Here is a 24,888-nt window from a genome sequence, read left to right as displayed (position 1 = left end):
CTACTATAAATATTTGTTATTGACACTGAAAAAGGCCCATCACAAGTCACAAAAAGCTAGAATAACAAATATATTCATACCACTATTTTGAAAACAGCTCTTTATAAGGGTTATAATTCATATGTAAAGTAATTTTTGAATGATGGCACAGACTTGATGCACTTTTCAGCTACTGGGAGTTGAGGCCTTTCATCCAACCAGTTATTCTACATCACCTGATTGACATGTAGTCATTGCCTGTACCGTCAGGTGACAAAAACAGTAGCAACAACACAGCAACCGGGCTGGAGTTGAGTTATTAGCCACAAGCAAAAACGAAATTATTACATAAAGTTATCTTGTGATTGTGATTCATCAGCAATTAGTATTATTGTTCTCATTATTTAAACATGGGTTATCCCATCATATTTGCTGGATTCAGAGTGGTAGACACTCCTTACTGACAAGTTGTGGCAAGATAATCCAACTCTCAATTCCTCTTAGACATATACAGTTATTGCTCAACTTGATCTCCAGCCTCACCAAGTCTGCCTCTGAGTCATATATTGAGTTAAGGCAGCTCATTCTAAACTCTAAAATTGCATTAAACCATGGTGAGACCTGGTTTAAGACAACCTCCATAACATCCAGAGATTGCAGCAGACTTTAACTGCTCCACTATTCTTTCTGTCTCTCACATAAACACACTAGCTTTGCTCCAACTTGTCATGGAGTAAAGCTTTTGGCTTCCCTCTTAGGCAGTTCCCCTTGCACAAAAGTAAAAACTGTTAATGATCAACAACACAGTGGTTGCAATCATAAGACATCATGTCAGATTTGATGCCCCATATAAACCATTGCAAAGTGCTTAGAGTGTGACATACATATATGCTGATGTTTCAGAATGTGTCAGCCAGAGCGTTTGTAAAGCTTGTAAGTCCTGCTTGCAGCAACTAACCTCCAGGGCCTCACAGGAATATACAGTAGGTTGCTGACTTTGTTGCCACTCAATAGAAATGCAACACTGCATGAACTTCTAGTCCACATGCGTCATTATAAAGTACAGTAATGTCTCTGCAGCAGCATTGTTATAAAGTGATGTTGCATAAATACAATTTGTTCTCCTTTGAAAGAATCAAATACACTTGGAAGAAAACAATAAAAGCAATTTAAAAGTGTACTGTAAAGGCTGATCTTGGAACATTAAGCCTTTTACCTTTTCTAGCAATCATTTAGTTTATAAAATCTCAATGACATTGAGTAATTGCTTGTGTTAAAACAATTATACGTAGAAACCAGAAAAGAAATAGAAAATTATGTGACAAAAAAAGCTTTGATATTTTTGCTTAAGAAATACCCATGTAATCAGCAGTTAAAACCACTCTCTACTATCTGACTTGTCGAATAATGTTTCAAGGCTTGTTAGTTTTTCTAACAAATATCCTTTTTTTATTTTGCACTTGCCTGATTTCATTCAAATTCATTGTGGCTGCCCAGTACGACTAACAGCTCTTGTTTTGGGTCATTATGTATCTAATTTAAGGACACATAAAGAGGGAATAGGTGTGTAGGTTTTTCCGGATGATCAAGAATCAAACTGGCAGCTGCAGGTCTACTTCTTGACCCATTTAGGCCCCTGCAGCCCCAGCTATTTTTAATTGTGAATATCCACGGGATTTTGAAATCTAATAAAAATCCTCTGTTCTCATTGCAGCTGCAGTTTTGTTTTTTTATTGGACTATCAGATGGTTTTCTTGAGTATTACATTTTGGTTAAAGGTAGTAGGTTTATAATCATATACAAACCTTAAAATTCCCACATAATCAACAATCACAATATCCACTGAGGAGTTCAATTTTAAGTTTCTGTTAGTACTCCTAGTGATATGTGTGTAATATTTAATACAGCTGAGCAAAGCATAGAGACTAACTAAATGCACGCCTGCTGTGACATGAAAACATATTAATTGGGCCATATTGGCATATTGTGATTTGTATTTCCTATTTGGAATTGATAAAGTACAGCTACCACCCCAGCCGAAGTTTGTTGCAGCTTATTAACCAAAACCTCAGCAAATGACACTTCACATGGAAAGAGAAGAACAGAGAAGTGGAGAGTTTCCTCAAATGGGCGTCATGTGGGTAAAACTGAGACTAGAGAGTGCCGAGTTGACAGAGAAAGCTACTTTTTTCAAGCTATTGCTGTCACACAAATGATATTGAACAAATAACTTTGACATTCCTGTTGGTTGTTTTCATGGTTAGTGTTATAGTTGGTCACATACAGTAAGTTTTCAGGTTATTACGTAGCTGAAATGAACAAGCTCTGCAATAAAAACCTATAAAGGTATAAACGTCAGTTTTTTGTTTTTACAGTGTTTTTATATTTATAGACTGAACAAACTACAGACTCATTGACAATGAAAGAAATGTTTAGCAGAAGCCCTACTTTTAATAATCTCAACCCTTTTCTTTCCCTCCATGACCCTTATCTGTGCCATCCAGGCTTACGGGCATCCCTTCTGCTCTCTGCATTCTTCATGCTGCTCGGTGCGGCTCTAAGGAGCATCCCACTGACAGAACAACCTCTCAGAAGATGGTAAGACGCCTCTGTAAGCTTCAAAGTAGTAGGTGATTTAAGGATTGTAAGTGATGATCATTTCAAACATCTTAGAAAGGACACATGGAATGACTCATCATCCTTGGTGCTGTCATAAGCCTTCCATAATTTCCATAATTTGATTTATTGGGTAAATTCAGGACCAGCTATGTGCATTAGTTGCCAAAGTAAAGACATCTCCTTGTCTAAGTCAACAAGATTTGTGATGTAGCTGAAAAATTCAGCAGATGAATGGATTAGCCACTCTAAAGATAACTAATAGGTGACTATTTTTATATTTGAGTCATTGTTTTAGTGATTTTTCAAACCAAAATGTAATTTACTGTCTTCAGCTTCTGTATGGAGCAGAAGGATTCAATTTTTTTTATTATTATAAATGATAGGGATAGGGTTAACCCTAGCTGAATATGTTTAGGCTTTTTTGGACTGTTTAAAAAGGTGAAATCTACATAATACCTTATTTTAGGTAGTATTGCAAACTACAAATTGAAATGATTGGACACAGTTTAGAAAGGCACACACCTGTTTACATAAGGTCCCACAGGTCACAGAGCATGTCAGCACCAAGACAGAGAGAGAGTATATACAGAGAGTATAGGGGACTCTCTTGGACAGACCTGTAACTAGAGGGACAGTCAGAAAACATTTGACTGCTAGAGAGAACTGTATTTTCAAAGACAGCTCCAAACTGTGGGAATCCTGTTTTCCTGTATTTTGTCTTTAATACCAATTTCATCCCTTATTAGACAACACTTTGCCAGACCATCACTGAAAACAATTATTTAATTATTATTATTATAATTATTAATAATAATAATAATAATTATTATTATTATCTTAAAATTATTCTCAGTGTTTAATCCTCAGTTTTACTTTTGTGCTCAGCATACCTCCTTTTTTTTAAAAAAAAAAGCAAGAGCTCAGAAGGTCATTCCAATTACAATGTGCCTTTTTAAAAAATTTCATTTAATATTTCTTAGTAGTAATCTCTCTAATGACTGCTATTAGGCTCCACAGTGAGGTAATATTTAATAAAATGCCAATACAAAAAGGAAATCCACAGAATGAGTCTCACGTCACTTTCACTCCATGAATCTCAGGAGTTTTTTTTTTTCTTCAATAAGCAGATATATCAATTTTGGTTTTCCTACTGTCTCTGCCTCATGAGGCAGTACTGAGAAAGTCATTAGTAGAGTGAACTGCTAATGTTGAGTGATGCAGTCAGGAAAGAGGGAGAAAATGAATTAACTATATAAATCACTGCGTTGATAATATCATAATGAGGTCTTGGTTGTGTTTTACAAATGGCAACTGACAAAGGTCATGTGATGCAGGGCTCTTCACTTGGAGCTTCTCGAAGAGCAGCAACTTTGATCATACTCAACCTCCACTGGTTTTAATGGAGTGCAGACTTAAACAGGTTTCAGGGTGTTAAATTAGACCTGCATTGTTAAGCACACATGCATTTCTAAATTTGGTGCCCTTCAAAAATTAAATAGTAATTTTAATTTAATTTTAGCATTAAATCAAAGCCCATATCCTTCCACATTGTACCAACAATTTATGCCAAGTGTTTTTTAGAGTGAAAATGCTAAAATGTGTAGTCTCTCAGTCTAATCCAAGATTTAACTAAGATCCCCCAGAGCTACACAGTTTATTATAGGCTTTATGTATAAAATTGTTTATTGTGTCTTATTCAGCACTGTTTCAGTCTCACATATTTCAGTTTCACAATAGGCCCAGTCAAGGAACCTGCTTTCACAAAATATGTCTAGACTACATGTGTCTTGATCTTTGTTCAGCAGCAGTTCAGTTAAATTCCATAGTGTTGTAAATGCATATATGAATACTTGGTGCTAACATTTCTCAGGGGTTTTTACCATAAAAGGGAAATTGATTCAAATAGAAACTGTCCTTCAGAAGCACAAGAAAACTTTCCCTCTACTGGTTTTGACACACTCAGAGCAGGACTCACAGAAACCTTTGTTGTGTAGGTCACTGGATTCCCAGTAGATGTCACTCTTTGCTTTGCAGTAATGGAGATGAAACAATACTAGACTGTTAGAGGTGTTTAGTTACCCCTGACGCTGCTCCATGTGCTGTCTTTCATAAAAAAAAAACCTGGGTTTACACAATGACCTAGATGACCTGACGGCAAAGTAAGGCGAACTAATGGTGGAGTCTAGCTGGCTCCACAAATGCGAGCCATAAGTGGCGACAGTTGGCCTCAAGTTCTTTTGACAGCCCCCTGCAGATCTGTTTGTTATACAAGCTGTTTCATCTTTATCAGGTGATTTTTATGTTATCTTTATGTGGACATAAACTTCCGCTGTTTTGAAGTTTTTGTGTATTTTAGTAAAACACCTTTTTAGTAAATCAAAGGCAGCTGTGAACATAACAACAGTGGAATTTCCTGCCATTTATAACCAGGATTTTCTTTGCAGCTGCCCCAGTCACATTTGGAAATGATGTGTTTGTCTTGTGATGTTCAGATCAGGAGAGAAAAGACACAGTTGCACCAGTGGTCACTGATGAGCCCTTGCTGTGATTGGGTCTGCTCTCAAATCAAAGACATCAACTTTCCATCCTTTTCAATTACTTGTGTTTTCACGCAATCATCCTTTTCTCTGTCATATATTCAAATACAGATTGGCTGTGTGATTATTAAGTGTCCTATCAGTTAGATCCCAGACTCATACACACACTGTCTGATTGGCCATCAGAACACATTGTGGGCCCCGCAGCAGGCTGTCATATTACTGTGACGATTGCTGTGGTGCCATTTTCGAGAATTGGTCTGGCCTTTTTGTGATGGCAGAATTGGGTCTGTCAGCCCTGGCGGACCAGAGGCAGTGGGATGATTTCACCACATGCTGGCTTCTTTGTCTCATTCTCGATCAGATTCCATCTGACAGTGTTCATCAATACTGATTAAGTTAATCATCTCTTGAAAAAAGCTGTTTTCTTCCTTTTCTTTCCCTTTTCTGCCACAGTGCGGCTGCCTCGTGTGACCACTCATCCTCATGTTAGTCACCATCTGTCCTCATCACCTGTCACATTAAAAGCAATTTTCTCAGTCGCATCCATCCTGAGATTAAATAGACAGTGAGACTGGGTCCTGAACTTCAGTACTTTGAAAGTACTGAGCAAACTTTGTAACACAAAGTTGATGAAGTACTGAAGGCTGTCATGGAATTATATAGTAATTTTATAATAGTTTGATTATATAGTTTTAACTACAGACAACAGCTATCAGCGTTTTCTATTCAGTATTTCATTTTGCATTTTAATGTATTTATACAAAGTTCTTTTCAATTCGGTATTTGATATTGCATTTTAATGTATTTATTATTATTAATTATAATATTATGAAGTATTATTATTATTATTAAGTTCTAAATAAGGCATTTGATTAAAGCTGCATTAAAGAGTCATTTGTTTTAGTCATTGTGAAAGTGATCACCTCGAGGGCCACTATCCTGCTAGTTTTCCTACCATCTCTGCCCTACCCACTGCTGATTACCTGTATCAGGTTTGTTTAGCCAATCAGAGGCTGGAAGTGCAGGACTGGTTGCAAAACAAGCAGGACACTGCCCTCGAGGACCGGGATTGGACACCCCTGGGTTAGTGGGAAGACCCATAATCTGTTAGTCACAGAGATGCTGTAATATGCTTTTTTGACCCTAACGTGTCATTTAGTGAGTTGTGGACATCTTATTCTTTTTTGGCCTAAATAATATGACAAATAATTTAATGGTAACTAGTATGCTACAATGATAATTAAAATGTGACATCAGTGATGAGGGAGCATAAATATTGTCACTCACTCCGGTCCATATCACTCGTAATACAATGGAAAAGAAAATAGCAGAGTGATGCCATTAGTTAGGTGCAAACTAAGTGTAGTAGTATCAGTGTCATGAAGAAATACAGTGCACCACCCAAACAGTGAGCTGAATAACCACGTTGTTCTGATGCATGTGATATTCCTTGATTAAAACAAGATACTAGTGTGTAAAAATACTCAAAAATGCCATTATGGAAATGCTCTAGTCTGTAATAGAACCCCGTTTAGGCTTCAAGACCTAAAACTCAACAAAGAAATAAAGAGTGGCCTGAATAAAATGCAAAAGATATAGAGAGTTGAAGGTGGTGCTGGTGTGTAGGCTGCGATGTTAACAGGTCTGAGATGTGAGAAGGAGATATAGGTGAACAAGTTATTTACCAATCAATCTGTCACTGGCCACAGCACTTTGTATTCTGCCATGACACATTTATCTGTGAACCCCAGAGGCAGTGGACAGCAAAGTTAGGAAGAGTTAGAGGGCAGAGAAGTGCAAGCACACTGAAGAGTAAACAAGTCGCTTTGTGCCTGCTTTATGTCCGAAGATAGTGCTGTTTTAAAATGTAGGCTGAGTGTTGGACCTCAATACTTTACCTAACAAAATTTAAACCTCAAGAACCATGGATGGGCACTGGAACAAGATTGGCTTGATAAATCTTCAAATCTTCTCAGCGCAAAGTATAAATTTTGTAAAATGTTTCATTTTTTTCAGCTATTGAATGAATACTAAATGAAATTGCTTCATTACTTAAAAATATATGATAATGTAGTTCTGCATTTATCATGGTGTGTATTATTTGTCAGTTTCTCACCTAGGTGAATTTTCTAAATAGTCATATAGAACTTACAAATCCAGTTTTAACCTTTGTGTCTGCACTGACTTTTGTCTCTGAGCTGTCACATTTCCAATTGCAACACAAATATACTGCATATTTTTGAATACCAAAAACTCTGAATTATTCCAAGATCTGTCCTTGTCCTCTCTTGTACTTGTTGTTTTCTCCCTCTGCCTCTTTCCTCTCTCCTTTTGCCCTGTTCTCCTTTTCTCCCTGCTGAGCCGTCACAGACTGCTCTGAATGAACAGTGTCTTTACTGCGCTCGCAGACAATCAATCAACTGTGCACTGTCTCTAGTGGCTGGCTGTCTCAGTCAGACAGTACTGGATGGTGAGGGTGGTGCCATCAGGGAACATCTGAGAGTATATCTGTCTTGCACAAATCAGTTGGAAGGTGCACAAGTGAGACAGTAACTTGGACCCCCTCAGGGGCAGGTTGTTACTTAAATACCTGAAGATAATTAAACCCTGTTTTATTCCTTTGTTATTATTGTATTAATTGTGTATAACAAGTGCTTTATCACTTCATATCTGTATGTGTTTGTATTTAACTACACTAATTCATGACTTATTACTGCTACCAAGATAATTTTATAGTGTTGCAAACCTCACAGTTCTGGCCAGGGACAAATATCATGAGGGATCACATTTTTATTAATTTATTGACAGTAGCTTTTGGAAGTCATTATAAATGCACTGAGTTCAGACAGATAGTATAGTATAGTATAGTATAGTGGTCTCTGCCTGTCACACACAAGACCTGGGTTCAGTTCCCTGACAGGATGCATTTCTTTGGGGCTACAGCAGAAGCAATGGGTAGAGCATTTGTAGTGGTTTGATTCCTGGTTTCTCATGTCAAGATGTCCTAGTCTACTAGTCACTAAAAACCGGTAGTAGACATTTATTGTCTGGCAGCTGTCTGACAACAATTTCCTCAAGGGTATCAATAAAGTAAAGGATTAATATTATTTTAAAAAATTAAATGTGTGACTCAGCTCATCATGCTTGCATGTACTAGCCAAATTATTACTAATTTATTTTTTTTACTATTTTATGCTTTTATGCTCATCTTCAATTTTGTTTATTCTTTATACTGTATGTGCTGTTGAAAACAGCAGCACTGGTGTTTGTGCCTATTACACCCATAGATTATTATTTATTTTGTTATTTTTATAAAAGATTTTAAGCTTTTTCCTTCCTCTCTGTGTGTTACAGGTTTATACATGGAGGCCAGTTTCTGAATGGTTTAGCTGGTCCTACCATAATGAGTGCTGGTCCCTACCTCTCCACCACATGGTTTGCACCTGACCAGAGAGCCACTGCAACAGCAGTAGCATCACTCTTCTCCTATCTGGGAGGCGCTGCTTCATTTGTTGTAGGACCTTTGGTAGTGCCAGCTCCCAATGACACCAAGGCAGTAACCACCATGGCAGCAACAGTTTCTGACAGCTCCATCAGAGACAGGATCCAGCTGGTTATGTATGCAGGTACTAACAGCAAGAGAGGTCCTCTGAGGGCATGGAGGATCGATAGCACATAATTTTGACATCATGTCAGGGGCGCAAGGAGACAAAAATGCAACCAGGCGAGGGGATCCAAGAATTTTTCACAAACACCCAAAAAGTTCCAATTATAATCTTCATAACCACTACTTTGAAAAATAGATTCCTGGGAATGTTATGCTTAACTGATTCAGAAAATTAAAAACACGCTGAAAAGAGAAACAAGCAAGTGAAATAGATTGAGGCTGCAGCTTTTGTTTAACCCAAGGTAGAATTGTTATTCATTTCAAGGACAAAACAGACAACACTTGTGAACAAAATGTTTTTAAGGTTATCAAAAGGAAAAAGTACAGACATAGGAAGCAAATTTGTGGCACTGTGGTGCTGTTGCATCCATATGACAGATCAGTGTGAGCGGGAAAGCAAGTCTATCATGAAGTAATTGGCTGTAGCTGCTGCTTGATTGAGCCAATGGAAGGGGAATATAGATATAGTCGCATTTGAGCTTTTTTCAACCAGCACTATGCCAAATTAAATAACTGGACATGCATTTAGTTTCTGTCTGTCAGAGTGATGTTTTTTAGAATTTCAAATTTGTCTAACTGTGATTTATGAAAATAACGTGTTTCTATTTCATGTGTGTTGCTCTCTTCTGACAGAGTTGGCTGCAGTTGCTGTGCTTTTTGCGGCCATCCTGCTCTATTTCCCATCACGCCCTCCGATCCCGCCAAGTGTTGCTGCTGCAAGTCAGAGACTCAGTTACAGAAGCAGCATTTGCAGACTTCTCAGGTAAAACCAGACACACAGGCTAATAGATATACAGTACTCTGTACACAGCAAGTCATACAATAGTTCTGTACCATAAGATGCCTTTTAATGAAACCATTCTTTCTGTCCATTATTCAGTATACCTACCTTCATGTATCTTTCATTCAGCTTGGGTGTTTGTGTAAAGCATGTGTAACTCAAGTACTTAATTTAAAATTACTTTTGAGTGCTGTCATGTTTTATGACAGTAGACAGGAACAGAGATTTGTAGTACTTTCAGTGCTCTCAAACCACTGTGTCTACAAGCCCATTAGGCCTGGTATGGTTTCTTATTTGCTCATGCAGTGCAGCTTCTTGTCTTAGAAAGTTAAAGTGACAGAACCTTGTGCTACAGAAGGATATGGAATCTTAATGAAGGGGTCTGCCACTCACCATCTGCTTGGGTTGTTATCAAAGAAACCCCAGCCTTCCCTCTAGATTAATTACTAAGCCATAATATACTAGTAGGTGCTGAAAACCACATCGTCCTTAGCATCTTTGCCATCAGGGTCAGTTATCAATCTATCCTTGAGACACCACTCACTCAAGTTAGAAAAAGCGCAATGATCTCGTAAGACCAAGTTAAATCTCAATATTGGTAGAATGGATTTATTGATGTTTCAAGTCAATTAAATTTTATTTGCTGAGCACCAAATTAAAACAGAAGTTATCTAAAGACCTTATAGAATGTAACTGTATACAGAATTATTTAGAAAACCCAACAATCCCACTTGAGCAGCACTAGGTGACAGTGGAGAGGAAAAAACTCCCTTAAGTTTAGAGGAAAACCCTCCAGCAGAACCAGGCTCAGGGTGGGTGGCCATCTGCCTCGACCGGTTGGGGTGAGTGGAAAGAAAAAAGAACACCAGGCAACAAAAAAACAGAAACAACAAGCAGCAAAAACACTAGACAGGTTGGGAAGAAGGAAGTTTAGAAGGGGAAGTGGGAGATACCTCACAGTATTACTTGAGGCCATCGTTATGTCGTCTTGGGTGAGAATATGATTAGATATAATGTCTCTGAGGTTTTTTTTTATCATCTTTGTCTTTCTTTCTTCCTGGGAAAATCATAATGGCAGAGCTAATTGTAAATCTGGGATGATGAATAACATGTCACTATAACCGGGCAATGCCCCGTCCTCACACTTTCTACAGAAGCAGAATTTATCTACCACGCAAAGAGGAAATGGCATAGCCTGGGGAGGGAGTGTTTTGCCTTTTGCCTGGCTTGTAGAAGAATGAGGCCCCTGGCAGTGGCCAGGGATTAAAGGACTAGAGAAGGGAGAAGAAAAGCTGTTCGATGGCAGGCTGGGAGTTGGCCTAACTTTGTTGGCTACACTTGGTCCCCTGGAGTAAGAAATAGCTTCACTAGAGCACCAGGCTTTCCACAGGCCTCTGACCCGAGGCTTAAGTTCTTGTAGTAGCTCCCTCTGATAGATGACAGGGACCAAGCAGTCATCATTCTATTGCATAGTTTTGGACGGTTGAACACACATACTCATAAACTGGCCAATAGAACTAGGCCATCCAGCTGAAAGCGTTTCTGTTCCACTTGTGATAGGCAGTCTTCCAATGACCTGTTTGAGCAACATGTTGTATCTCAGTGATGCAGCAACAGGCCTTAGAATTTTCCTGCAGCAACTGATGTGAAGCAGGAAAAAGTGACTACTTTTGTGGCTGTGTTACTAAAAAGCATATATAATGGAAACACTTCAAGAAAAAGGTATACAGGTATATATAAATTCACTGGTAATAATGTCCGCCATTGACAAGGATCTGAAAGGGACTGCTTGCAATGAAAAGAGAGAATCACTCGGAGAACTATTACCAGCAGTGCAGCTTTGTGGAGCTTTTTATTCTTGTTTAGCTCATTGTTTTGGTTTTATGGCACATTAACTGTTCGGTTCATTTTCAGTGCATTCATCACATCCGTTTGGAGCAGTAGTAGAAAGCTGCTTTCAAGTAAAATGCCCTCATAGAACCACTATACTATGCAGGCCCAGTCTATACGTCAGAGTAACTGATTGACTGGTGAGAAACAGTGTAACAGCTGAATAGATAGATATTTTTGTCTAAGTTGTTGAGGACCCAACCCCCAGCTGAGGGTGTTGTTGACACTGACTCTTCAGATTTATAGTTTGTTTTGGTTTTGTTTTGTTTTATTTTACATCAGTTGTGATTCAGTTGCCAATACAGTATATGACCAAGTCTTTTCTCAAGATTCATCACAAGCCATTGGCAGATTACTGATTTAGCATCTGCCAATCCCACAATAGGGAATGCAGTAGGACTAGTAACCATGTTGATGCACTGGCGGAACCTGACATATGTAGCATAAGCACCAAATTTTACAATAACAAAACACTGCATAATAAAAAGTGTGTTTAAAGTGGATTAGTCACATCTGAACCTCACCTGATCCGCTCTCAAGTAAAGTTTATATGTGTAGGACACTTTGCAGCCTCCAAAGTGACAATGGATGGCAGCCAACTAATCAGTTAGGCTGATACCTATCCGTTGATGTATCTGTTCATTCATTTACCCTGTCAGGGTCGAGCACTGGTTAATGATCTTCTGCTTGATGAGTGCTTCCAGCTGTTCACATCTGCTTCCACAGCAGCAGTCTAATTAGAAGCCTGAATATCTCTACATGTGGTGTAAAGTTATCATTGTATTCTGATCACACTCTGAGGGAAACGGCCCAAAAGCCTGAGTATTGCTGACTGCCCTCTCTCCAGCCAAACTCACTTTAGCTTTGAAAGTTGTCATCTTGATGCATTGATCTCCAGCCGAGTTTGCCAAGGACAAATGGCACTTAGCTGATGACGCTGCCAGCTTTGAGACTTCTTCGGAAATATTTCATCACCAGCAGAAAGGGAGGGTAAAAAAAAAAATCTTCTCTCTTACCCAGTAGCTAGTGTCTGCTTGCTTACATTTGGTTATCCAAATAAGCTCCCAGATGGCAAAAAAGATGCATGGATATTGATTTCCTGCTGTCGTAGCAAGGTTAATGAAAAGTGTGTTCGGGGAAAAAAGCAGTGTGAATGCTCTATCATAGTACTTTTATGACTGTTCCCCCATGCCCTCTCCAAAGCCAAGAAAGTTCATGTTTCTTAGGACAGGCTTGCAGCTGAGAGACAAGCTGTGAACTCAAAACATTATGTGAATAAAAGTGACTCATTGTTTGGAGTGCACTAGAGTCAGGAAAGGGAAAGGGCATGTATATATTTACAGCAACAGGCCTCTTGCTGTTAGGTACTTGTATATGCACAAATGCCATTTTCAGAAAAGTTTAAACTTTTTCTAAAATGCAATTAACTCCAACCTTTAAATAGCTTGAGCCTTTATTTATCTGATAAAAAAATATTTTAAGGATCTGATCCCACAGCTTGTACAGTCAGTCAACTCTCAGGAAACCATTTACCACATAAAAAATGCATTTGGCCCCATTCAGTGCGTCCTGAGTACAGAAAAATGTTATGCAACTGCCCATTCTCCATGACATCTTCCATCAAGTGGTAAACACATATTATCGATACGTTCTTCCATATCTCCAACAGCACGTCAGCTGCAGTCATCTGTGCACAAGCAGATTGCACCTGCCTTTCAAACGTATTAAATAAACTCAGTCACTTTGCTTTCAGGCTTGATAAATCATGATGTATGGCTTCCTCCTTGAGTTTTAGGTTATTTTTAGGTTGCATTTCTGGATGCTACAGTGTACTGTGTTCAGTGACAACGATTTTCTAAAATACTCCTGAGCAATAACATGACGCTTTCTCATGCACTACTGCCTGAGGGCTCAAAGTTCGTATTCATTCATCAGTGGTTTCTGATTTGGTCTTCACACACCAAGGTTACCTGCAGTTCCTGAATCTTTTGACAATTTTATGTGTTGTAGTTGATGGAACTGATCTCTGATACTCTCTGATACTCTGATGAGCTGTGACACATCTTTGCTTGATCCATTTGTGAATGCTCCTTTTATACCTTTTATTTTATGATACTGTCACCTGTTAATAATGAACCGTTTGTTAATAAGTTGCAGGTATCAAATTCTATATGTGCTTACATTTACAAAATACAATGAAGTTGATCAGGCTGAAAATCTTTGTCAGATAAATATAGGTTCAGACAAATTGACAAATCATAGATTTTAATTTTTATTGCATTTTAGAAAAAGTCCAAACCTTTCTTGAAATGGGGTTTATGTGTGTGTGAACTTGATCCGTGCCTGGGTGTGGAGCATTTGAAGCCATAGCAAGGATGCAGGAGTCCCAAAGTGTTCTCCAGATGTCCCTGCACAATACTGTTCAGACTGCTGACTGAATCATAATGAACAAAGCTGGTGAAGAATAAATGCCAGAGTTAAACAGTGCCCATAAACAAAAAAGACGAGAGCATGAAAACAAAACAATCTATATATCTGCTGCCTGTTCTGCCAGCACTGACTCATTTGTTAGATGCCCAGTGATTCTAATCACAATGTTGGGGTTGAGGAGATGGCGCTGATTTAAATCAGCTTGCCACCTCATTGGGTGAAAGTGATTAGCATGGGTCTTCCAACTGATTGTAATTGGGTTGCATGTGATTGGAGAGGAGCCATATACCCTAAAGAGGTGTGCTCTCTGTGTATACTGGGGACATGTACATAACCAGATTGAGGTGCCTTTTTTTCTTCACTGTTTTACACAGTTCACTGAACTGATGATATATTAGCAGTCGGCTTGTGTCAGACCCTGCAGCATGGTATTTGTAGCATAAAGTCATTTATCAATCTGGGAGGTGGTACATGTTTTTATCTCCATCCTACAGTTTGAATTCAGTTGATAACTTGAGAAGCAGCCATCTTTTGACAAGACATTTAACTGGTGCTGAAAAGTTAAACCAGTTGATTAATTGGTACATTGCCAGGGAGGTAGTTGGCAACTGTTTTAATAATATATTTAAATACTACAAAGTCATTTATCAAGCAAAAATAGCAAAGATTCTGTTTTAGGCTCTCAAATTTGATGACTTGCTGCCTTAAACTTTATAATATCACTGTTTGGTTTGTTGTCCAGACAAAACAAGCAGTTTAAATATCACCTTGGAGTCCAAGAATGTGTTATGCTTAATGGACTAAATGTCTAATCATTAAAATTGACTGTGAACAGTATGAAATGGTATTAAATATCATTAACTAACATTAAGGACTGCTGTCAAACTGGAAGTTAGCATTTAAAGATCAGATTTAGATTAAATGTATAATCTATACTCAATAACTATCAACAAATAAACAATAATCACATGCCAATGCCCAAATTTTGGCTGAGTCAGTATTAGTAGTTGTTGTAAAACATATTCCATTTCTTTATCAGAGAAAAATAGATGATCAGGTTACTAATCCAGTGAGGGAATCACTTTAAAATCAGCACAAAAAAGCTCTTATGAATAATAAAATACATTCATAGCCTAGGAATGCAAGCTTCACTTGTAGATGAACTGTATGTTGCCCTCTGTGATACATCTTACCTTTGTTCTGGCAGCTATGCCAACTGTGATCAGGCAGCTTTTTATCTCTGTGTCATTATGCTCTGCACTAGAGGCATGTTTGTGCAAGTAAAGTGACAATATAGTGGAGACTAATGAAAAGACCTGCAACTGATAGCAGAGGGAATGATGCATTCCATTATTCTGCTTTCACCATTTTATTTCAAGCCAGTGCTGTAGGCATGTAGGTTGTACTCAGAGGAGACCATTTACACAATAAACATTTTGTTGTTGTATTCTAGTTGTGAATTTGTTTTATAACTCCTCCAGTCCTCTTAATTAAATAACTGCAAAACTGCAGAATGAATCATCAGAGACACATCACTAAATATCAGTACATCAGACTTTTTTGTTATGTACATATAAAAATGCTGCAGCTTGAACTGATGAATGTAAACAAGACAATGTGGATGACTTGTTCAATTATTTTCCAGATTGGATTTTTGATTTGCGCATGAAACGTCATCTTAAATAGTTTTAACACCTTTTTTAAGCAGTGTTCGGTTTATATGGGGAGCAACATTTACAGACATGCACAAAATTATTGGCACACTTTCTTTTCCTGACTCCTTGTCTTGAATCTCTTATGTTTGTCTCCTTTAGCAACATGCGTTTCCTGATGATAGCAATGGCCTATGCGGTCCCCACAGGAGTGATTGCCGGCTGGACAGGAGTCCTTGACATGGTCCTCACACCTGCAAAAGTTAGCCAGGTAGGCAACGAACACACAGTGAACATTTTTACAGTCCACATTTAGCCAAAAGATGTTTGTGTTGGAATCATTCCAAACAAGATCTGAACAAAACACATGCAGTCCTTAGCACTGCTATTTTCTCTACCTCTTGCAAATGTGGAGACTAGGTCAGCACATACTCCTTCCAATAAACTCTATTTTTCATCATTGTTACCCTTTAGATGGATAAGTTTCATCCAAGTATGAATAGAGGCTCATCTTGTATTTCTGCATAAAAATGAAGCTGCATGAGTAGTCCATTTGCCAGGTTTGATTTTCCCATTTTGAAAACCTCCACTGTGCCAGCAATTTGCAAAGCTTTTCACAAATGTAGCCCACTCAAATGAACAATGGGATGAATAGGTGGTAAGGTTTCTCTTGAGTCTTATCTCATGGTTGCATCTTGAAACACATTATAGAAACTCGTCATGCTTTCAGAGTGGGGCCTGTATGGTTGATGCTCTTTAACATCAATGCTCCGATAGTGTTCGCTGCATTTGAATGTGACGAATAATCAACCGGGATGCTGCGTTCACACATACAGACACAAATCACTGGGCCAGCAACAACTGACATTGTCAGTGGAATCCTGGCATAGTTGCTCAGTACACCCCACTGTGTGGGAAAGAGACAAAAGGGCCCCAACAATGTGATGCACAAGTTGAAGAAAGGTGAACTTCATGCAGATATGCTGTGACAGCCAACCAAGAACCAACCGGGATCATCTTGATTCCAGCAACAAACAGCAGCAATGAGTTTTCTTCCCCAAAGAAAGACGTAGGAGACAAAAGTTGTTGTCACTAGTTTTCATCAGCGAGATATGTTTTGACACAGTGGAGGAAAATCCACAGGCATCGTGGTCTCTGTCTGCCCATTTCTCTATGACATGAGCTATAGTGAGTACAGCGTATACATATACATTAAAACACACCTGCCCAGTCATAGCATATAATGTAAATTATGTGTTCAAGATAACACACCTCCAGAACTACCAAGTCGCAAGAGCCCAATGACAACCTGCTACTTTGCCTCCCAACATTTGAACTCAGTATAAGGTGCTGTACTAAAATTGGAAGTGAATTAAAATGTAGAAGTCCTCGAGAGAGCTGAACTTTTCTGCAGGTAATTATAAAACTACTCTTCCCCTCATGTGAATTTACTTGAAAGTTCATAAACATGAAAGCAGATCATTACTAGGAAATTAAAATAAAAGAGGAAAATGATCATTCCTGTTTGTTAAACCATTTTGGCCCCTTTGTTTCTGTCCATCTTTTGTGAAGGGCCCAATCTATTGCAATTCAGAATTTGCATACCTGCTCTCCATTTTCAGTCTTACAGACAATACAGGAAGACAAGTTGAATAGGAGTGGTTGCGTGGTGCAGGTTGGAGAAAAAGCTCAGTATCCAGTATCCAGGTCTTGACGCAACAGCATGTCGAAAGACAAAAGGAGGATCTTTTCAAGGTTATCATCAGACAGGTGCTGTTTGAGAGGAGATCACACAGAGGAGAGCGGGGAATGAGACACTTCTCGTCACACCTCTATCTTCATACCTCTGTCAGGAGATTGAAGATTGTTCTCAAAAGATATTTCTCTCTCTCCTACATTTCTTTTATCCATGCTAGTTAAGAAGATAAAAAATGTTAAGAATAAAAGTGTGCTGCTCTGAGGTGATCTGTTACAGGATATCCCTTGAGTGCAAAACATCCAGCTCGAAAAATAAATGAAAAGACACAGTGGTGCATCTAAACATGGTGAGGTGGAGGAGTACTAATGCTCAGAAGATTTTTTAATATTTTTTTATTATTCTTCAGGCGTAAAGGTGTTTGTTCTTAAAGTTAGGTTGAAGGGAGGAAAAGCAAATACTGCACCCTCTTTTTGTTTAATCGTAGCTTAAACTCATTCCTGACGTTTTTCTGTTTGCTTTCAGATCCAAAAACAGTGCAGACACATGCTGTTCAGGGAGTGAAATCAGCTTTTCATACAACCACAAGATGTGATGCATGTAGAACTGTTTCCTTTTTCTATTTCTGAACTCCTATGAATTTGAATTGGAGCAAACATTTTCATGCTCTGTTTTCCTTGCTCCTTTCACAGCTTTCTCTCGCCTTAGTCTGACTAAGAGCCTCAGACACAAATCATTGATGCCAAGAGAGTAATTTCATACTTTTTATTAATTTCCTATAATTTGTGTTTGGTGCAGATGTGTGGTTACATGCAGGTGTTAAAGAACCCTACAGATATCAAAAGGTTTCAAGCACCAAGGCAGCTGTCATACTGTGACCAGTGGAGAGAAGTCTACTCAATATGACCTGGAAACAGCTTCAATAAGGATCGATTCTGCAAATGAAAGGCTCAGAGGCAGAGACACTCAGGGATCAGCTGGCTTGCAAATGACGTAACAGGAGGTGATCAGACTGAAACAGACTAGGGTTTTGTGTATCAAGTATATTAGCTACATGCCAAACTACCCTGTTTTGTTTTGGACTGATATGTTTGTGTGATTTTAAACTTCAGGAATGGGCTCTAGGTGAAGAAAGGATGAAATAGGATCGATATTCAAGCACATTTGGGGGACACTTGTCCAATTCAATTCAATTCAAGTTTATTTACACAGCGCCAATTCACAAAATAATCATCTCAAGGCCACATAATTAGGTCAGAACCTTATAAATTGATAGAGAGAACCCAACAACCCCGCTTGAGCAAGCACTGGGCGTCAGTGGAAAGGAAAAACTTCCTTTAACAGAAACCTCCAGCAGAACTAGGCTCAGGCTTTTATGTTGGAAAGGTGTGTAAGTAGTGTGTCTAACACGCATAGCTATTGTTTTTGCATGTTTTGCAGCAGCAGAGGAGTTCAGTGCAGAGATATAGCAGAGGACTGGAGTGCAGGAATGAGTTTAGCATTATATCTCTGCTTTTTGCCTGTTGTTTAGTTGTATTTCTGGGCATCAGCACACTTAATACGAACTTGTTCAGATGAGAAACAGTACCTACAAGCTTGGATTTGCTCCTTTGGTCAGAGTTTGTAGGTCGGTAGCTGCCAAGTGAAGAAGCTCACATATGCATTTAGAGTGTTTTCCTGTAAACACGTAGCAGCCATTAGAAGTACTGCTTCACAAAACATTTCCACATTCATTTGAGCCCGACTGATGCCACCTGGCACAAAAAAGAAATAATAACAGAGTTGGACAGATTTGCCTGTTTCAGCCTGAGACTGCATTATTATCAAATCTTGTCAGTCGTTGCACCTGCAGCCACATGTATGTACCATACTTTTTCCTGTGATTGCATTGGGTACAGTAGGAAGTAGGAATTAGTGTGAGACCAGAACAGTAACCATTCTTTCAAAGCACTGAACTCCTGGGGCTTAAATACCTGCTGTGTTAGCTCTACAGGGGGAAATGCTCTAGACCTGCTGACAGAAGGATTGAGCACGGAGCTTAGCATCACCATAATGAGTATGACTCAGGAAACAGGTATGGTATTGTGCTCATCAGTCAAATGTAATTGTTCCCTTGATGGATACGAGCTATTTGAGAGAATGCATAGAACTCTGAAGCTGAGCCGAAGTGCTTCTCTTAGCTGGATTAAAGCTTTTTTTTTTTTAAATTCCTTTCCAAAAGCACTTGTGAAGTTCTGGAGGATGGTTTAATTTTATCAAAATGCATGCAATAGCTTTACATAGAACACTTTTTGGCTATTAGGAGTGTTTTGTGGATTTTCTGGGATTACGTGAAGTGACTTAGAGAAGGACTACCGTGTAGAACTAAAGCTAAGGATATGGTCTTTGATGATTTGTTTTAAATGGCATATAAAATTCAGTAAAACAAGCACCCTCTACTCTAACACCAGTCGCCTCCAGCTTATTGACACAATCACCATATAGCAAGCATTATTAAGCCTTAAATCTGTCTTTTTTTAGGGTTCCAATCCAGTAAGAATACTGCAGTTAATTAACTCTTCACCCAAACATGAAACACAGTAATTTGCAACTCAGAATTAAAATGGCCTGGCAAGCAATTTGTGTTTAGCTCCCTAAATTGGTGCAAAAAATGTGACATTACATGTCTCGAAAACCCTTGGGTTGGTGCTGCACAGCCTGTAGAGATAATAAACAGCAGTTAGGTGGAGGTGCGATGTGGTTGCGAGTGTTAAAATGTGTGTGAATCAATTATTTTGATCCTTGTTGTTTTACCATGCTGCTTAAGGCCATGCAAACAAGAGATGGATACGTTTTAAATGAACTGACTGGCCCATACAAAACATTTAGATCAGATGTAGATCTACATTACATTTAGATGTAATTTAGATCAAATATAAGGACATTGTGGCATTCATTTTACACTTAATAACTTTGATAGTCCACTTTTCTTCATTATACACTTTGCTGACAGGTCGTCGCAGAGTATGATTAAGCAAAGAGCATCAGATCCTACTTTAGATACTGCTCCCTTGCTGTCTCATCTTCCATCTGGTTGGATTTGGTTGAATGTGAGTTATTGCCTCTGGGAGATTGATGGGAACCAAACACCTTCATTGGCACTCTGAGATGTTTGTGCCTGGGTGCCACACACTGATTGGTTTTTTGTGTGCGAGTGTGGATATGTGTGCGCTTGGACTACTCTTTACCTTGTATTGATTCTGCTGCAGTCCCTTGGCCTTAACGTCCATTTCTCCTGAATTTAATGCCAAGTATATATGTCACCCTTCATCCGTGTGAAGAAAGAACAACTATCTTACATGCAAACACACACTCACTGCTGGGGAATCTATGAGACACAGTGATTGACAGACCTCAGCACACTTCGTACACTTAGTGCTTCCTCTCTTTCCTCTTGCGTCATGAATTGCATGTTGGACAATGAATAACCTCTACTCTACTTTACAGGTGGATGCAGGCTGGATTGGTTTCTGGTCAACTGTCGGTGGATGTGTATTTGGAGTAGCAATGGCCAGGTAAGCTATGCTGTGTGTGGCTGTCTGTCTTCTTATCAGTGAATTTGGTTGTAAGGTGGCAATCGAGATGTTTGGCAACATTGAACAAGCAAGTCTAAACTGCTAAGACCTGTGTATATACAGTATAGACCAGTCACTAATTATCTCCATAAACAAACATCTGTGCACAATCTTCTCATCTATGTCGAGTTTTTTTTTTTAAACAATTGAATATGGTGTAAACTTGCTTTAAAAGAGAACATGTAACGTACAGACATAGTGCCATCCTCACTTAGTTGCAGAACTCTGAATTGTCCTCCACATCTCTGATCTCTGAAGTCAAAACTAAATGGCAATTCAGCCTGATTATCAGGCAAATGCCACCAAGCACGGTGAAAATGTAATGAACCCAGTGAGGCATCAAATTAGAAAATAAGCATTTACTGTAACCTGTTACAATTTCAGATCTTCTTTGCAGCTGAAAGTGATATATTCCACATGCTACTTTCAATGCAGTGTTGTTCTGATATGGCCAGAATAACAATTAACACACTGTGACCACAGTATGACAGAAGGTTACACCTCCCATCTGCTTCAGAAGACTTTTACTTTACTGCTTCAGCTACATAATACTGAAAATTTACTTGATGTAACAAGTGTTATTTGTTAAAAGAGCTATATGTTGTTGCAATTATCTTAAAGAGGAATGTTTCCTGACCTTGGGTGCAGAACCTTCCAAAGTGTTAAGGGCCAACACATCTGCTAATTTAATACAAGTAGAAGTTTTACACACTGTTAAAAACACCTGTTGCAGGAGTAATTCATCTTATGTAAAGAACAGTGGAGGGGTTGACTTGGGGTAAAAACTGTTCTCTCTTTCTTGCTCCCTTGATTTAATCTACTCTGTTTTAATATATGATCTGAATCCAGTGACAAAGTGATAGAGTGTGGGGAATAGATGCTAATGCAACTGCCACTTCACCTCCATTGATGGATAGGGAGCTACACTGCAAAGACAAAGTGTGGTGTTTGCAAAAGCAGGGGATTCATTCCCACTCTGACAGATATGTTTACTGCAGGCCGAGGCCCAATCAGCACTTTAAGGCAGGCCCACTGTTTTCTTTAAGTTGTAATCAGGGAAATGAGTCCATAACTCCCACTGTTAATCAATGAAGCTGTTTGCAGCATGAGATGAAAGTGTATGTAAACAGAGCTGGTGTTTATTGGTGTTGATTACGAAGGGGGATTGATTGGTCTCTCCTTGGTGCAACAGTTGATAGTTAAATGAAATTCAGCTTAAACAATTGCCCTCATGCCATTTGCTTTATGTGCAACTGTGTGAGACACAGATCGGGAAAAGACAGAGATCGAGTTTGAATTTGTCTCTTATCATATCTTAGTATTGGGTTCAGTTACCAGAAATTGGTAACCATTTTCCATTATATTTTTTACTGTTTTTTTTTTTTTAAATTTCCATTTACTCTCAGTTTAGACTTTGTTTTTAACAGGATGACATTTTAAAATATTTTCTGTTGAGTTTTATCAAGCAAACAAATGTATGCATTGGTGTAATGAGATGATCATAACACTATTTTATGAATACACATTCATCTAACAAAATAGTCATACTGGTTGATGAGAGTTCTGTTACTATGTGTGTTAAAATTAGTTGATTGCAAAGAACTGAACTTTTCCACCTAGATGCTGACTGTATTTGGTCAACCATAAATCTTGGCATCAAGGGCAGATTTTGTTATTTATTGACTGGTGGATCTTTTTTTGGAGAAGCTCTCTTTATGGAAATCATCTGTGTCAAAACCATAATGAGAGTTTTAGATTTAGTTGGATCAGGTTGGATATGTTTAATACAGTTTGTTTTCCAAAACTAATTACACAACTTCACACAGATAATTATTGTGCCAGAATTTGAAAGCCAGCATTTTTGTTACAATTCAACCATCCATGTCTTTACATCGATATCTGTCTAATAAGTTTATGCTCAGGATAAACATGACTGAACTGTGAACATAGTAGCTGCTGCTGCTGGGTCATACACAGCAGGAAGCAGACGTTCTCATTAAGTATCATTAGTTACCGGGCTTTTTTTCCTCACATCTCCTCTTTGATTGTGACATTCGCGGGGAGATTAGCCCCTGGATCTAATCCAGCTGGAGCTCTTTGATTAGAGAAATGTTTTAAAATAGCAGAAACAGAAGAAATTAAACAGTATCTTTTTAATTTTCCTTCTTTCTACTCCCTTCTAACTAAACGATACTTCTCTCTGTTTTTTTCTTCTCTTTCTTCACAGCTTGTTGCAACATGACATCATTAGATACATTCCCAGGAAGGTTTTCGTGGTAATGAACTGAGCACAGAGCAATCTCTGTCCCATGTCTCACCCGCTAGCAGCCCTTAAGATGTTCATGTCGAGATGTGACTTATTATATGCCCCTAGCTGGCCTCTCCCTCTAGCTAGCACAGTACCATGCCAGTGCTCAGCACAGTTTGCCACAGGGGGCAGGAAATGGCCCCCTTTAAATGCATTTTGTGCTGCAGGTGTTGCAGTTTCATATTTTAAGTGGTTTATATTCCTGCAAAGCAAAATTTCTTGGAGCATCAGCACTTGCCCTTTGCCAAAAGCGCTGGCTGCTTGCAAACCATTTCACTGCTTGTGTCTTGCTGGTGGAAAGTTAAATGGCAGGGAGCTTATTACAACAGGTTCAATTAGTGGTGGTGGATGCTCCAAGGTACAGCAACCATCATGCAAACATTTGACAAACACTCTGGCAGCTGTTTAATTGTGTGGCCCGGACAGAAGCTGATTGGATGACAGCAGCATGCTGCACACTTTTTTTTTCCCACAGGTTGAGGAGTGTTGAAAAAATAACACAGTACCTCTTTATCATCCCATTACAACCCTTGGGAAAAGAGGAGGAGTGGAGGTCAGGGAGAAGAGGTGGCAGAAGCCAGAACCAGGTTATTAGACTTCACATCACAAAGGTCTGAAATAGACAATGCTCCAGGATAATGAGATAAAGCAAGCAAGCAAATGAGTGTCAGCAACTGTCTAATTTGTTTTGTCTACAAACAGGCACAATCTGTGATTGCATGCTGGTCATCATATTATACTATTAAAATATATTCGGTTATTTACTGCATGTCCCTCACTAAAAATGTAGACAAGCCTAAATGATAATATCAGACTGACGGTGATATTTTGTCATACCCTGGAGACACCGGGAGACCAGAAAATGGAATCTGATTCTACACGACTTAAATGATGATATCTTTATGGCCAATAAATCCTGTTAGAGGAGTGTAAAAGATAGGCTTTTAATTCCGACATTACCTCATGAGACGACATGACCCTCTTTACTCACTGAATAGTGTAACAGAGCTCTGAATGACATTACTAGAGACGTGCACATCAGCAGCAAGTGTTTTTTTGGTCAATATTTTCTGTATTTTTTTTTTTTTTCAATAAATCCAACCAAAAAGCATTTTAATACATACTGACTACCCTACTTTGTTTATAATAAGCACTTGTGGTGCAGTTGCATGGCTTTTCCTATCATTGCTATGCTGACGAGACACAGCTCTTCCTGTCCTTTCCACTGGAAGACTCCACTGTACCATTACGCATCTCTGCATATCTCTCTGACATCTCTGCTTGGATGAGTTAGAAGCATCTTCAACTCAACCTCTCCAAGTTCTCGTCATCCCAGCCAGACCCTCAGTACAATACAACATCAGCATCCACATAGTCTGCCAGAAACCAGGTGGTGATCATTGATAAGCAACTAAGCTTTACCACCCACATCTCCTCTATCTCAAGGGCATGCAGATTTGCCATTTTCAACATTAGATAGATCAGACCCTACCTTTCTGAATATGTAACACAATATGGTCATATCTCGTCTCTATTACTGCAGTGTCTTACTGACGGGGTTAGATGGGTAAGTGCACCATCAAACCCCTCCAATGATCCAAAATGCAGCAGCATGTCTCATTTTTGATCAGCCACCGTTTCTCCACTTAACTCAAAGGCACCTGCCTACCTGAAATCACTTATCCAAGTCTACAGTCTGCCTTGTACCTCAC

The 24,888-nt window shown here is 38.9% G+C and overlaps 1 protein-coding gene across 1 annotated transcript in view; it reads left to right on the top strand.

Moving 5' to 3' along the window:
* The window catches only part of slc49a4 (solute carrier family 49 member 4), a 39,376-nt gene that overhangs the window by 1,002 nt on the left and 13,486 nt on the right, over window positions 1–24,888 (top strand). The window contains exons 2-6 of the mRNA XM_026375564.1: window positions 2,484–2,577; window positions 8,493–8,764; window positions 9,439–9,568; window positions 15,721–15,829; window positions 20,741–20,808. Coding sequence (XP_026231349.1) covers window positions 2,484–2,577; window positions 8,493–8,764; window positions 9,439–9,568; window positions 15,721–15,829; window positions 20,741–20,808 — 673 coding nt within the window. The remainder of the gene's footprint in view (window positions 1–2,483; window positions 2,578–8,492; window positions 8,765–9,438; window positions 9,569–15,720; window positions 15,830–20,740; window positions 20,809–24,888) is intronic.

This window comes from Anabas testudineus, chromosome 21 (genome assembly GCF_900324465.2).
Source record: "Anabas testudineus chromosome 21, fAnaTes1.2, whole genome shotgun sequence".
Taxonomy (NCBI): domain Eukaryota; kingdom Metazoa; phylum Chordata; class Actinopteri; order Anabantiformes; family Anabantidae; genus Anabas; species Anabas testudineus.
This window is presented reverse-complemented; position numbering and strand designations above follow the sequence as displayed.